The 15,365-nt window shown below is 51.2% G+C and overlaps 1 protein-coding gene across 2 annotated transcripts in view; it reads right to left on the reverse strand.

The window, feature by feature from the left end:
* Positions 1 to 555: 555 nt before the first annotated feature.
* ATL1 (atlastin GTPase 1) overlaps positions 556 to 15,365 on the reverse strand; it is a 32,258-nt gene continuing 17,448 nt past the window's right edge. Inside the window, exons 7-14 of one of the 2 annotated variants that reach the window (XM_055804126.1) lie at positions 12,489 to 12,581; positions 11,433 to 11,571; positions 9,102 to 9,229; positions 8,369 to 8,425; positions 7,513 to 7,584; positions 6,069 to 6,500; positions 3,806 to 3,820; positions 556 to 1,367 (exon numbers count right to left, since the gene is read on the reverse strand). In XM_055804126.1, coding sequence (XP_055660101.1) covers positions 1,257 to 1,367; positions 3,806 to 3,820; positions 6,069 to 6,500; positions 7,513 to 7,584; positions 8,369 to 8,425; positions 9,102 to 9,229; positions 11,433 to 11,571; positions 12,489 to 12,581 — 1,047 coding nt within the window. In that variant the 3' untranslated portion in view covers positions 556 to 1,256. The remainder of the gene's footprint in view (positions 1,368 to 3,805; positions 3,821 to 6,068; positions 6,501 to 7,512; positions 7,585 to 8,368; positions 8,426 to 9,101; positions 9,230 to 11,432; positions 11,572 to 12,488; positions 12,582 to 15,365) is intronic. The other variant, XM_055804133.1, reaches the window with a different exon arrangement.

Raw genomic sequence — 15,365 nt, forward strand, 5'->3', positions numbered from 1 at the left:
AACACCCACGTGGTTCAGATGCTCTCAGCTGCTCGGTGCCGGAGCAGAGCCGCGCTCTGGTCCTGCTGATCCACCCTGCCCAGGTGGAACACAGCCGCTGCCGTGGCAGCAGCCTCTGTAAAACCCGAACCGCGCTGCACTGAGCCCACCGCCACCGCCTGAATGCCTGAAGCAGCTATGGCTGAGCCCGAGTGTCACCATCCAGGCCGTGCCACAGGCCCGTTCTTCACGTGGGTGAGCTGAGGAGTCGCAGGGCCCGGGCGAGCGCCCTTCAGCCTTGCTTCGCTTAAACAGCTTTCTCTCTGCTGTTAAAAGTAGAGTTTAAAAGAGACTTTATTTTGCGGATGACTTACTAAGCCTGGCCTTACCTTGTCAGTGACAGAAGCACCAGGGGTGCAGCCAGGCAGGGGACAGGCCAGAGTATTGTCAAAATACCAGCTTACCCTGAAAACACCAATTCTGAAGGCCCAGAATTAACCACAAAGGTAAAAAAACCCCAAAAAAACGAGAAGCTCTTGCCTCGTTAGTCAATAACTGTTCCTGTGCAGCCACCTCCTTAGGAACTGAAAGCAAACTTTAATAGATCTGACGATAAAAGAATAGAACTGTTGAACACACTTTCTATACGCTATAATGAATATATATACAGAAATACAGTGAAACTTCCTCCAATACAAATACAAAGTGATACTTTGTGCAGCGGTTACAAACAGAAAAGTAGGCTTTCCTACAAGATCCTTAACATACCATAGCAGAAGTGCCCTTACAGTTTCTGATAAAGCAAGTTATTACATTTTTAATTACGTTTATGTAATGAATAGCTGAAGAAAAAATTCAGTTACATGTTATAATGTGTTCAAGTATCTGAAAATAAGTCGGCTTTTGAGTAAGCTAAGGTCTGGGAGATTTTTAGCTGCAGTATCATGTAAATTATGAGTCCTTCAGTGACTTCATAACTAATTAAGAAGGGGAAAATAAGGCTTCATAAATTAGCTGGGAATTATGCTGGCTATTACAAATTAAAAGCACTTTGTCGTTGCGGCAGTACCAATATGTACATATTAACAAAATGAAAAACATGCTGACATCTTCCCGTCAAACACCGCGCTGTCGAACGAACACACCGAACCACCTTACACATGACACGTTCTCCACTCTCCCTGTCTGCAGCAGGAGCTTGTGATGGGTACGAGGATGAGAGGGTTGAGGATGAGACACCCACACCTTGTTCATGCACCGATGGGAACGCGCCCGGCTTACACCTTCTTCCTCTCCGCACCCTCGGCGGGCTCTGCTTTCTGTGCAGGGAAGGCGTGATGGTACAAATGTCTGTGAGTCGCTGCTGCGCTGTACAGTTTGTACAAAGCCTGGGGGGGAATAAAAAAAAAAAAAAAAAAGAGAAAAGAAGATGGTCATGTCCCCAGCCCCGCTGCATGTCACGCGTACGGGCTGTGCTTTCGCCATCCTGCTGCAGCGGTGGGTTGTTCTGTGCCAGCGCTTGGTTGTGCCAAGTGTCCCACAGGGGTAAGACTGAAGAGCACCACTTCTGCTAATTTTTAAATGGCTTGGCTATGGGAGGAGCCCCTCGAGTTGCATTAACTTACGGGGGCGGGGAGGGGGTGGGGGGAGGGGGTTTGCCTATGGGTTTCACGCATGAGTTTGAATTTCTGCATCCTCAGCAGTTTGTTTTACACCACCAGGCAGATAGCCAGCACGTCATATGGCAGGCTCTGCTATGTAATGGGACCCCAGTTTGTCAGGATCATTTTGATTTATCATCCAGATAAATGCAGATTATTATTTTTTCCTTCTAATTTTACGATTTTTCTCTCTGTACCCGGGTGTATTTCCCCCTCTGACAGAAGAGCTGGCCCTGCACAAACAGCACCACAGCCTAACAACCATGTGTTCCTGCAGCACATCGCTGTACCAGTATTGGTACTGGTACCAGTGCGTGGGCTGAGCTGGTGTGGCCGTGGGGCTGCGTGGAGCCAACGCCAGCAACCACGGGGCTGAGACAAGTGATCGCAAGGGCTGGAGGCTGGCATGTAACACCCCATGTCCCCCCCACGCTGGGCTTCCCACCCAGTGCAACGGGCGCAGGAGATGCTGAGCTATGGGGCTGGCTGCAGAGGCTGCGGTGTGAACAGCTGTCACAGCTCTGTTTCCATAGCAAATGCGTTTGTCATTGGGGAAAAAAATATGAAAAAATGACAAAAATAAACTAAAACCGCACCAGCTCCTGCTGGGGACCTCAGGACTGCTGCCGAGTCGGGATTAGCTCAGGATGGGAACAGTCACGGGGCGATGCGTTCCTCTGGTGCTCGGGGAAGATGAGCGAAGCTGGAGAGGCCGAAGCCACAGTGAGGGAGAGGGGGCTGTTGAGGCTCCGGGGTGTTTCAAGCGATGCTGCCCACATCCCAAATGGGCTGTAGGAAAGGGATGTGGGGCTTGGCATGCCAAGTGTTTTGGGATCGGGAATGTAGTGGGCTGGTGGAGGACACTTCATGGAGCTGCTGTGGGTTTCCTCCTCGAAAATACACCTTCAAACGCTCCAGAAGTGAGTGACCTTGCAGCACTTAGCGCTATTTTAGGCTTTTTTTTCTTGCAAAACTGGTCTCACGGAGTTGACTTTTACCTGACGGGATCTGTTCAAAAGCTCATTAATAGCAAAGACCAGGTCCTGCCTCCTGCTGCTGTGCAAGCCAGAGCCAAGCCCAGGGACCCAGAGGTAGGAACGCTCTTAGCTGCTCAGCATTAGTGCCAAAACAGCCGGACTGGGCTGGCTGCTGGGGGGAAAATGGGTTGATTTTCAACACCTTTTTTTTTTTAAATGGCCTTCGGACCTGTGAGAGCCGCCCTGACTTTCTTTTGAGGAACTCCCCACATAACAGCGGGTGAAACGTGCGCTGACACTGACAGATGTCAGGCTTCGGTGACACGAGAAAAGACAAAGCTGTCTTCCGTCACACACCTACTGGATTAACATGCATGCACACTAATACAGACTAGTAAGGATGCCTTTTTTGTTTTAATTAGATGCTGATGAGGCTTTGCCTAAACAAGGTTCCAGGTGGCCTCGGCGCAGGCCTGGCAAGCAGTTCAGCGTTGTGCCCCTGCGGTGCCGGGCAAGCGGAGCCACCGGAGCCTGGCACACATGGGCTGCTGACCCCAGTTCCCCTGCCATGCAGGGCGAGAGGGGCTCAGCATGCTGCCCCAGCAGGAGGCTGCGGAGATAAACCATGCCTCCCAGGCTCTGCGTTCAGCTTACTCAAGCCGGGATGGAGTGGTTTTGCCTAAAATACAATATGCGGCACTTCCAGCTGCACAGAGAGGCCTGACCAAGTATGGGGCCTCCTTGGCTGCTGGGGCAGTGTGATGCCCACACAGCTGGTGCTACAAAACCAACCGGTGTTTTGGTTTGACCTCTCAGCACAACAGGAAAAATCCCCAAACAGAACTGATGGGAGAAAGATGAAAATTCCCATCATAACAAACATCCTCCCCACCCAAATCTCTCCCCCACTTGGCTTCCAGCACTGCCTGGAGCACAGGCCCCACATTCAACGACCTTCCCCAGGCATCTGGATCACAGGGAGCAACCAGAGCCCAGGTGCCAGCAAGTGCCTAGGTGGAGGGCCAGGATGCCGGCCGCTGCCCGGGGCCCTTGCAGCCCCCATCCTCCATGAGCCCAAAGGCAGCGATGCAGCTAAAACGTGCATCTGGGTCCAAGACGCCTTTCCCCGGCAGCCTCCGGCCCATGGGAGCTGAGTGGTGTTGCATGCAGAGAACAAGAGCCACTTACCTCATTCGTGCTTCCCTGGGGAGAGGCATTGGGAAGGGGGAGACAGAAAAAGAAAGAAAAGCATCTCTGTGTATCATGCACATCCACGGGAGCGCACGGGGCTCATGCCTCTGGCCACAGCCACTTGCTGGTGCAACCATGGCCGGGTATTCCCAGGGGGATTCGCCCCGCACAGGCTGCCCCTCTTGCAGGACCCCTCACATCTCCATCCATCCCTCCTGCAGCCGGTCCCGCCACCACAGGACCCTGAGCACTCGCATGGGACAGAGCCACGAAGGCTATGAACCCACCCGGGCCACTTGGCCACCAGCCCTGTGTATCGCAACGGGCCCCGGTGCCCGCAGCAGGGCCGGTACCGCCTGCCTGCACAGCTCCTCGGAAGAACTTTCCCTCCGGTTGGAAAGCTGTGCCACACAGCCCACGCGGACCAGCAGGGTGCCAGGGAGCAGCTGCAGGCACTTTAACCTCTTTATTTTTCCCCAGCTGGGCAAGTTGCAAGCAGGCAGCATCTCTGGCTCCCTGCTGGCTGGGTCTTGTTCTTGCTTAAACCCCCCACTAATTCCTGCAAATGCTGAGCTTGAGCACACCAGGAAGGTCCCCGAGCAAAGAGCCGCCGCAGGGGCACTGCGCGCCCGCGGGGGGTTACTGCAGATGCTCAGGCCGCAGAGGTCAGGGCAGCCAGGATGAACCCGCCTGGGATACAGGCAACAAGCTGCCTCCCCATCCAACTTATTTTAAAGGCAGCTCAGCTGAGCAACACCACTACCCAGCTCAGGAATGAAGGAATTGAATAATAAACACTTCCATTTTTTCCTCCCAAAGCTGCATGTTTAGCTCCAGCTGCAGCTCTCTGTGCAGCAACCGGAACCAAGGGAATGTGCTCACTCTCAATCCAAACCTCGCTGTGGATAACAGGCAGGGAAGGAGCAGGTAAAGCTGTTAAGAACGGCCTTTTCTGCCTTGGAGCACTACAGAAATAAAACTCACGACTGCAGCTGGTGGCTTCTGAGGGCCAAGCAAAGAATGAGCTCGCCCGGCTGTGCCATGGGAAGAGCAGGAGGCCACCGCAGGACTGCTCCCCCGCCTGGGGTGACCCGCAGGGTCTGGGCTCCCCCCGGCACCCCTGCAATCAGGGGGGGAAAGGGCTGCTGCACAAGGGGAAACAGGAAAGACCCAGCGTTAAAAATACTGCGGCGGTGGGCTGCGAGATAACCCTGCCCAGGGCCGGCGCTGCAGCGGCGCCATCCAGAAAGCGGGCAGAGCCACGCAGCTGGGGGATTTTTCACAGTGACCATCTTCAAGGTTTCAGAAGTGTTCCTGCTTGACACGGGGGCCCAGCCACGAGCTTCACATGTTGTTTGGGGAAAAAAAGGAATCGAAAAAGAGTGGGTGAGACCCACCGAGCCAGCACAGCGGTGGCTGTAATGGGAAAGCGGAGCCCAGTGCCAAAGCGGGCAGAGCCGAGACCTGGGCTCAGCCTCCCGCAGAGGGGGGAGAGCCAGACCCCTGCCCCGCACCAGGGCGGAGATCCAGGCCTTCCTTTTTGACATACAGACACACACACCCAAAAGGCGCAGCCCCAGGTCTGTGACAGCCTTCCCCTAGGGACCCTTGGCAAAGCTGCCCCGTTCCCGCAAGGGCCAAGGCTCCACAGGCTGGCATTTGGTGATGGGTAAGACAAGAAGAAAAAAAAAGGCAGAACAAAAGAGCTTGCTGTGAGTTTTCTCATCCACAGCCGGGATCTACACGGCTTGTCTTTTCACTTTGGGCAGGATTCAGAGGCTCAGGCTCAAGCAGGGGAAGGGGTGGCCTGGGACGCAGCTCCAGCCTCGCTGTTCACTCCTGCTCTGACGCTCCTTGCACTGCCTACCTGTGCTACAGCCACCGGGCACTACCCCCCAGCCCATCACCTCCAGTCCCTGAGACATCTCCCCCTTACAATCAACTCCACAGACTGACCTGAAACCATTTCCTCTATCTCTGCTTTCCCCACCTAGAAGGTCTAAGGAATGGATTAAAACTCATCGTCCCGCTGTCTGAAGAAGACGGGGCACAGGTCATCTCCTCCCCCCCGATCACAGCACAACCAGCTCACACAGCTGGATCTGCCCAGGCAGGTCCAGCCAGAGCATCTAACAACCCTACATGCAAAAGCCATCTCAAAGGGGAGGAAAAGCCCCAGGAAACTCAACACTTAAGAACTTGGTAGAAGTTTGTTTGTTTGTTTGTTTGTTTGTTTTAAATCAAAAGCTCTTTATCCTACCTGGTCCCATAACGCTGCGGCCACTTGGTCTATTACTGCGCCCAGTTCTCTGTACTCCCCAGAGTATCTGATATATGCCCAGGTACACAGTGTGATAAGTGTCAAGCCCATGATCATGTTGCACAGACTGGCTATGATGTCCAAGCCAATGAAGCCGGTCACTCCAGCTATCACGTAAGTGATGAAGATGACCACAAAGAGCGTGGCGGGGGTGCGGGCGGCGTGGAAGATGTTCTTGCTGTCGTTGTGCTTGATGTACTGGATGTAGAGCTCATCTATCTCGTTCTCCAGCTGCTGGAGGTAGCGACGGCTGAATTCCTCCCCACCCATCTTCTTCACCCCACGAAACAGCTTCACAGCCTCTTCCTTCAGCTCCACATGCTTGGTCTGGAGGTCACTAGGCGCAAGGAAGGGCTTGTCCCCACCACAGACCTGTGTGGGAAACACAGTCCGATCACTCCAGAAACCTCAGCACCCACAGCTCCTGTGCTGTGCTAACCACTGGAATCAGGGCTCTACAGGCTCCCATTTAGCACAGACCACTGGATCCTGCAGGAAGACCCCCACAGCTGTGCTGCTCATCAGGGATAGCTCTGCAAGGTGCAGATTAAAACTGGTGTCTGCACAGGGAAGCTGCATCCCACAGCTCCTCTACTGAGTTCGCTCACAGCCCAAGCCAGCACCTCAGGCAACATTGTTGGCTGCGCTGCACCGACCTGCAGGACCCTGAACCCCGGCATTTTCTAGTGCTGGAGGCTCCACGGCATTTTCCTTCTGCTTCAGAGTATGGACACATTCGTTTTAAGGTGCAGGGCAGTCCACAGGCAGTTTGGCCATGCAGCTCTGTCCCTTTTTCCTGCCACCAGGCAGCAATCTCCAATACTGATGAACAGAGCGGGGGCCTGGAAGTGGCTGGAGGCAGGCTGGCGTCTGACCTTCACCTTAAACATCACAACCATCCCCTCACCAGAGCTGAGAGATGGGCTGACATGGAAGGGCACAGGTGAAAAGCCAGTTATAATGACTCTATTCCCTAATTAGGACCAGCCATAGCATGGGCTGCATGGTCACACAGCACTGCCACCCCGCTACATCACATTTTTGGGTTGCACCTACCCACACTGGGGAACACTGGGAAGAGGATGCAAATTCAGCAGAGGCCATGTGGTCTGCAAAAAGCTGCCATGGGATGAAACAGTGACCATCCCCTGTCCTGCCATGATACCCTGACCGGCATTGCTCTCCTCCAGCCTGTGAGAAAGCCCCTTCTCCACCACGCACATAGGAGAGACCCCCTTTGGGACCCTGACTGCACTGTAACCGGTCCTGGACAAGTCCATGCAGGACACTCTCGACCAAGAATGCAGGCAGGGAGGTTTCCCCATGAGGACAGGGGAACCAGGTGATATGAGCGCGGTGAAACTACATGCTCAGAGCCACCTACCTCTTCCATTCTTCTGCTGTAGGTGTCTTTGGCAGTGGCAACTGCTGCTAAATTGTTGGCTTCTGCTGTGGCCTGCAGGAAGGGCAAAAGGGGTACAAAGTTCAGCTGCAGAAAGGTAAGGTTAGTGTAACTGTAAAGAGTAATGGCCACTGGGTACCCGTGGTCCACATGTGCACGGGGCCAGGACATGTGCATGGTACCCCGCTGCACACGTACAGAATTAAACAGCTCCCTTGTCTTAGCCAAGTGTACTCTCCCCAGCCTCTGGCCAATGCCAAATAAGATCATCCCATACTGACACATCCAGAGTTCTCAGTCCCTCCAGGAAAAAGCCCGCATGGAGAAAGGATTCCTACCCTCCAAGCCAGAGCAACAAAAACTTTGGCTTAAGCTGTGGGAAACAGCAAAAAAACAGATAAAAGGCTCAGTCATATGTAAACAGCTACAGCTGCAACCTCCCGCAAAGCTGTCTGGCTCAGAGAGCGGAGCTGCAGCCCAGCAGCCACTGCCCACGTGCAGGGCCATGTCACCTTCCTGTGCGGCCCCACCGCAGCCAATGATGATGCTATTTACCTGTGGGGGAATCATTTCAGCTAAGCCAGCTGACACTGTGTGCAGAGAGAGTCACCACAGTCCACAAGCCGTGCTGCCACAATTGCTAAGCTATACCAGACTCGTGACTGTCAAATACTTTCCAAAAGAGCCATTTCTTGGGTTGTTAAACTTAAGGCATTTGAAACAAAATCACAGTAGACCCAATACACTGCACTAGCTGGCCACCGCTGACCATTAACTGGAAATTAATGGCAATTATAGCGCGTGAATGCCCACCAGGTCACACCTCACACTCGCATACCTGCAGCATCGACTTTGGGTGTGGCAATTCTTCCCCTTGGTAGATCTTTATGTATGCCTGCAAAACAGCACACGGACAATGAAATCACACTGAATGCGGCACACACAAGTGACACACAAACACCCCCACCCAGCTCCAGTCACAGCTTTAACAGGATGTTAAGAGCACGGAAGAGGAGGACGTTCCTGGCACAAGATGGCTTTGGCAGGGGATGCTCTGTCAGAAAATGCTACTTAAGATGGCTTGCGGTCCACTCCTTGGGTGGCCTGAGTCAGCCACTCAAGTCTCACACTATCTCTACCGCTGGATTTGCACCTACCTCCATCCTTTACTGAAGGAGAAGGAGCCAGAGTCAGGTAGCTCTGGAGAGTAGGTGGTGAGAGTTACTCAATAATGTCTTGCATTAAAATGTCCCAGTAGTCATGACAACAAAACTAAGCTTTTTCCAAAGGCAACAGGAACACAGCCGTCAGCCTCCCTCCCTCTGGTCCTCAGTTCTCCTGGGGAGGGAAACAGCCCTGCCCACCCGGTGGCCATACTGCGTGGGCAAATATGCGACCGGGAGGTGTTTGCTTTCTGCAGCAATGACAGTCAGGACTATTAGCTGGACCAAGAACATTTCCTCTGGCCATCAAGCGCTGGCTTGCCTGCTGCTGCTTTACCCTTTAATCACAGCAAAAGTGCAAGCACGCCACAGATGAATAAGCCCACTTTCTCTTACATAAGCCAATACCTTAAAATACTCCACAAGGCCTCGACAGGTGATATGGTTTCCATTGATCTCCTTAACATCCAGGCTCTCAGGACTAAGAAGCCAAGGTATCAAAATCTTCAAGTTCTTGATGAACTCATCGTCTATTTCTGGAAACAAAACCCAATGCCATCAGCACCAGCCCGAAGGCAGACTGGCGAACGTGAAACGAGAGCAGGAGAGTCAAGCCAGAGACTCAGACACTATATCGTAGTGATGCCAGTACTCAGAAATGATCATGGCCCCAGTTAAGTTGTTACTGAACTCACAGACAGAATATACAGCTGTGCATACATCCACAAACCAGCTTCATGGTCTCAAAAATATATGTGCAAACACAAATGTGACTGCATAGGTAAAAGAACTTGCTTTCGCTGGTAATGTGCATGCAACACTGACAGCCAGAGAGCAGCTGCTTCTTGCCTAGACACACTCTTTGCAAATCATGACCTTTAGTGTACAGGGCATGGACCCATGCCGTGCCTTCCCTTTGTTCTGCTCCATGGCACCCGTAGTGGAAATCCTCTGCCAGGGCTCAGGCTTTCTGGCTCCCATCCCTGCCACCTCCTGAGCAGGTAAGGTTTTCTGTGCCAAGTTCTTGGTCCTCTATAAACCCACAAGTGAAATTCTCATTGCAAAGCATTTTAAAGCTTTTGCAAACGATTAGGCACTTGGCACAGGTATGCTAAGTAATCCTGCGAGTGACTGTGCATTTGTATTGCACCATTAAATGCTCCTTGGTGCAGGTACCAGGAACAGGCACAATCTCTGCTCCTACCAACCTGTCCCCTTTGCCAAAGCTCAGGGCTGGCACAGGGTGCTGTTTGAGGGGTCCATGAGGTGCTTGTGTCACTTCAACAGAGGCAGACTCATCTCCTAACAGTCATTCTCAGGGCTTCATAGTGCCTGACATTCATTTATTGCCATTTAAATTAAACCGTACAGACTGAAGACAGAAAAAACAATGCAACATCCAGGCATTTGGAAGGTAAGGAGAGAGGGGACACTTCCCCACATCTGCTCCAACAGATCACAAAAAGCTGGTTACGGCTCTGAGGGAACAGGAAAACGGCATCAAGACACAGCTGACAACTCCTGTGCCAGTTCTGCACACACTACTCATTCAATACTACTCAGCACCTGAAATTAAGGGGGGAGCTAAGAGAGATCAGCTCAGTTTCCATAAGCATGCCTGCCTGTAGAGGAATGAAGGCAGGTTAATTACCATTGATAACATACAGCTGTGGGCTGACTTCAGTGGCGGAGGGTTGGATGATGTAGATAAGGTGCAGCTGTGGCTGGTTCTGTTAAGAGGTTGGGCAGCCAAAGAAGAGAGAGCAGCTGAGGAAGAGAGAGGAGGAAGAAGCAGAGAGAATGCGTGCCCTGGATGAGGAGAGACTAGAGAAGGCAGCAGAGGGACTGGAATGAAGAGTATGTTGGTATGTGGTAGTACAAGGCCTTGCTGCAGCTGGCTAGTTTGGAGAGTGCTGTGACACCCAGCCCTGCTGCCTTGCCATCCTGCTTGCTAGTTGGCACCGAGTTTGCCAGAAGAACAAGTCTGATCACTAGGCAGATAAAACCAGAGAAAAACATCCTTCTGCTGCTAATTTAAGTGACTAATGGGCCGCTGTCTCTACTGCTAAGATCACAAGCTGCCTGTAAGCAGTGATGCTGGTAAGCAGGTGGTTCCCAACAAACAACTAAAAAAATCCACAGCACGTGGCTCTTTCAGAGTGGAGAATCTTACCACAGCTTTTTTTCCTTCCCCTCTTTTTTTTTAACCTGTTGAACTAAGCCTGCCCTGTAGGGAAACCACTGATCAGATAAATCAGGAAGATTAAATATTCCTTGGAAAGCTTTTCAAAGTGAAGTAACATTCTCTTGATAGCAAGCAGGACCGGCCTTCCACCCTCCCCAAGCACCAGCCTGCCTTGCAGCAACCAGCCCACACCACTGCATCTGTGCCGAATTGCAGGTGAGGCACGGGAGTTAACTGGGGGCTCAACACCACGTCCACACACACCTCCTGTCCCAGCCCTGCCCTTCTCCATTTGCCTGGCAGCCATCTGTCCTCACAGGGCTTACTGCCAGGGGCTCCTTGACATTTTCAGCCTCCCACACCTTTTCTGCCTCCACTTCTGTCTGCTGGACTCGGAAGAAGAAGCTGAGCGCGTGTACATCACTGAGAAGAGGATCCAACTCCTCTCCTGGAATTTTCATGAAAAATACTTAATAGAGGTTTCAGGAACCAGCGGAACAGTCTGCCAGGGCATCCAAGGTATCAGCCTAAAAACCAGACCTTTGCCTTCATACCTTTCAGTTTTCCATCAAAATTCGGGTTGGTGGCAACTTTCAGGCCCGGGTGAGGTAAGAGGAAGCAGGAGATTTTGGTGAAGCAGGAATGGATGTGCTTTCTGACGTTCTGCAGCTCTTCATGCTGATTTCCTGAGACCTGCGAGAGACCAGTTTGGGATCAGGGAGTTTCCTTCTGATAGGGACACTGGTAATGCTGGGCCCACGGTGCTGGCAGAAGCACGGGGTACTTTCCATTTTGGCTGCTTACAGAGGGGAAAAAACAACACAGGAGGACATTCCATAGGGATACGCTGCATAGAGGACAAAGACAAGGCTCTTCCAGCGACCAAGGAACTAGCGCATCTCTGACCACGTGCCCTGGGGCATGTTATTATCATTCAGAAAATGTGCATGTCCATGTATGACTGGAATACAAAAACATGTGGGATTTCCCACTAGGGCCTTCTTTGTCTCACATTTAATTAGGCCTCTCTAGACCAAATCACCCATGCATTTCCTGATTAATCCCAGGGGAGCCCGTGCCCATCATTTTTACTGTACAACCACCTCTTACTAAAACATCGTTCCGGCTCTCTTGGGAATCTGCTGACTCCCATCTCTAACACCTCTCCCAGCAAGAGACCCGCAGGGAGCCTGGGCTGGGGCAGAAGCCTAGCACAGGCAGTCTCAGCCCTCCACTGAACATGGCAAGGAAATTCAGGCTCCTAAAATGGCTCTTGCATGATTTTAAGGCACTGGCTAAGTGTGCCCATAACCAGCACGTTGCAGTTCAAACCTATCAGCCAGCGCTGCGGCCACCCAGCTGAACCCTCACTGGTGCGGGTGCTCTGCACCCCATTCCTTGTTCCCTGCCCAGGATTACACCCTCCAGCACCAGTCATCCCCCAGATCAAGGTCTCGCCCTCGTGCTCCACACACTCTCCATCCATGCAGGTGATGGCAGTGTATCATCCCTGGGTCACAAGCCAATTTGCTTCCTCAGTCTCCATCACCCAAAGCGTACCCCCAGGCTAGCTCTGCTCACTAAGTGAACCCAGATCAGAAAGAACGCACCTTCAGCCGCTTCTCCAAAAATCTTGCACCACCATCAGATCCGTAGGAAAATTCGTAAGGGAAGCTCCAGTCACGAACAAGAAATATAAGGGACTAGAAAACAGAAACACATGGGGGTCAGTGCCATACAGCCCCCAGCGGCTCCAGCGCCAGCTCAGAGAAACTCATCTTTCTCTGTTGCTCTGTGGTTCTCTGCTAACACAGGACCAGAAGTGGCTACAGGAGATGCCTAATTCTGCCGTACGTTATCAAAAGGGGGTCCACATGGGATTTTGGGGCCTCCCTCCCTGCCACCACCACTTGCAGCAAACACTGGAGTCCACAGCGGTGGCAGAACCCCCCCAGCACCCTCGCCCCCACCTTCACGCCACCACGAGACCCGGCCCCGAGTCCCTGCCTAGCTCCAGCAGCGTCTCACACCTCCACGGGTGGAAATACCCCTCTGTGCAGGGCCAGCCCACGGTGACACCCAGACCACGCAGACTGGCCGCACGTGTGGCTGTGTCCTACAAAGGGAAGGGGGGAGCAAACCCCCGACGGCTGCATGGGTTTGCTGGGCGGCAGTCTGATCCCCTAGCTGGAAGAATAGCATCAATCATTTAAACTGCAAAACAAGAAAGAGAATTTTGCTAACCAGGACAAAAGGCAACGAGCTCTCTAATTCCAGCCACATTTAGTTCCATCCTATGGGAATTTTACAGGCTCATTTTTTCAGCCTTTTTCACTGGGCAGCCTTCCAGACAGACTTTTAATGAGAAGCAGATGCAGGATAACGAGGGTGAATAAGAAATCACTGGCTTTTGTAATCTTTATTGAGGCATTCAAAGTTCCTATGCAATAAATAAATAAATACCAGTATGGTCAACTTTTAACCCATTTAAAAAAAAAAAAGTTTTCAGAAGAAATCATGTCTCCAGTGTCTCATCTGTGCAAGGGACCTGTGTCCTGTGTAACAAATACACGGCTTGGAGGGGGGAGCCCTGAACGCCGAAGCCCAGGAGGGCCTGGCAGGGGTGCCAGGGTTCCTCTCATGCACATGAATAAGCAGGTCAAGTGAGCAGAATCCATTTCATTGGAATATCCCCAGAAATTGTCTATGTTTAGAACAAAGATTTAGTGGAGGAAGGGAAAATATTTCCCTTCCTTATTTCTCTTCCATAAAACATCAGAAAAGGTTAAAAAAAAAAAAAAAAAAAAAAAAAGGAGAGAGAGAAATGGCCAACCCACTGTTCTAACTGCCTGACAATCCACAGTGACTGCACCCAGGCAGCTGTTTCAGGACACACTGTTCTTTCTAAGATCATGAGATGCTTAGGAGATATGTCCATGTTTAGGACTTTTCCACAAACACGCTATGCATGTCTTGCACTGTTTGACTCAGGAATTATTTTCTTTTTTCTTAAGCAAAATTGTTCCTGATTTTACTGTGCCCTAGCCACTCCCACTCAGCAAACTGCCAGGCACTACACAGAGCCTTTGCATCACGATCAGGACCAGCATCTGGCCAGGGCTCATGGAGCAGCACAGGCGGTTCCACTTCAGCACAAGTGTGAGGACACACCGCGGAGAGGAAGGAGCCAAAGGGAAATGTTAATTTTCCACTGCCAAGTATTACTTCCCTTCCAGCAGGATCAATGCAACTGCCCCACTAATGACGCTTTTGCTGTACTCCCTGCTTGGCAGCATTTTCCTATAGGAGCTGCTTTCCAAAGCTTCCTTTACAGATTTGTATATTTTAAGGACAAAAGAGGTTCAGCTTGTTTGACTTACAGGCCTGGAACCTCACCCAAGAAACTCAAGCTGTAGACTTCTGCAAAAAAAGCTGTCTCAGTTTAAAGCCTCCAGCTCCCAGAGAAGCCCCTGCATCTCTCATTAAGCTACCCTAACCATTAAATTGCCCCCTCATTAACAGCATGCTCCCTGTTGCTAGTCTGACTTTGTCTAGCCTCAACCACAAACACCGAGAAGCACCAGGCTCATCCTCCCCACTGGAAAAGCAATTTATTTGCCATCACCCTTCTCCTGCTTCCTAATCCAAATACTCGGCTGCCTTTAAAACCGTGCTTTGCAGGAAACCAGCCCACTTTGCGATGTGGCCAGGAGATCTCCGTTGCTCACCTGGTCACATCACCATCGATCCCTCTACCAAATGTTACCACATCCGCAACAGTTACCAACAGCCGTTTGATATTTTTCCCCCCAGATCATTAATGAAGATGACAGTGAATCAGAGAGACCCTGGGGGAAGCCCCAAAGAAACACTTCTGAAAGACGATGATTCCTTATTAAAATTAGTTCAGCGCGCTCTATCGTCTATCAGTTAATGAGTTTTTAATCCATTTACAATGGATTAAAAGAGACAATGCTGACTTGGTATGCTGTTCACTTGCCTTTAATCAGCACTGTAGGGAGATAAGGCTTACAGAAAGCCACGTATCATGGTGATAGTTACCTTTATCAACCAAACTCATGGTCTTTTAAAAATTGATAATGGGATTGTTCGACAAGACTTGCTATCCACAAAACCGTGTGACTTGACAGCAATTACAGTCTTTGGTAAAATCTGAGCCTATTATCCAGTCCTAATGACTTAAGCATATTTACAAGTTTCCCCTTACAGCCTCCTTTTTATTGAAGGAGTAGAAAGGATTTCACGTTCACTGAAATATTTGGCTATGTTATCCTGATAGTTCCTAAATAAGGAACAAGAATATTTATTTAATGTCTGGCTTTTTTCTGTACCATGTTACAATTTTCTCCTAGCTCTTGCTACTCCAAGTCATATATTTTTACTGGTAGCTTTCACATCATTTATGAGTCAACTGTCCATGCCAGCATCCAGTATACCCTCAAAACTCCCCAAAATCTCAGACTGTC

This window comes from Falco peregrinus, chromosome 1, assembly GCF_023634155.1.
Source record: "Falco peregrinus isolate bFalPer1 chromosome 1, bFalPer1.pri, whole genome shotgun sequence".
NCBI lineage: Eukaryota > Metazoa > Chordata > Aves > Falconiformes > Falconidae > Falco > Falco peregrinus.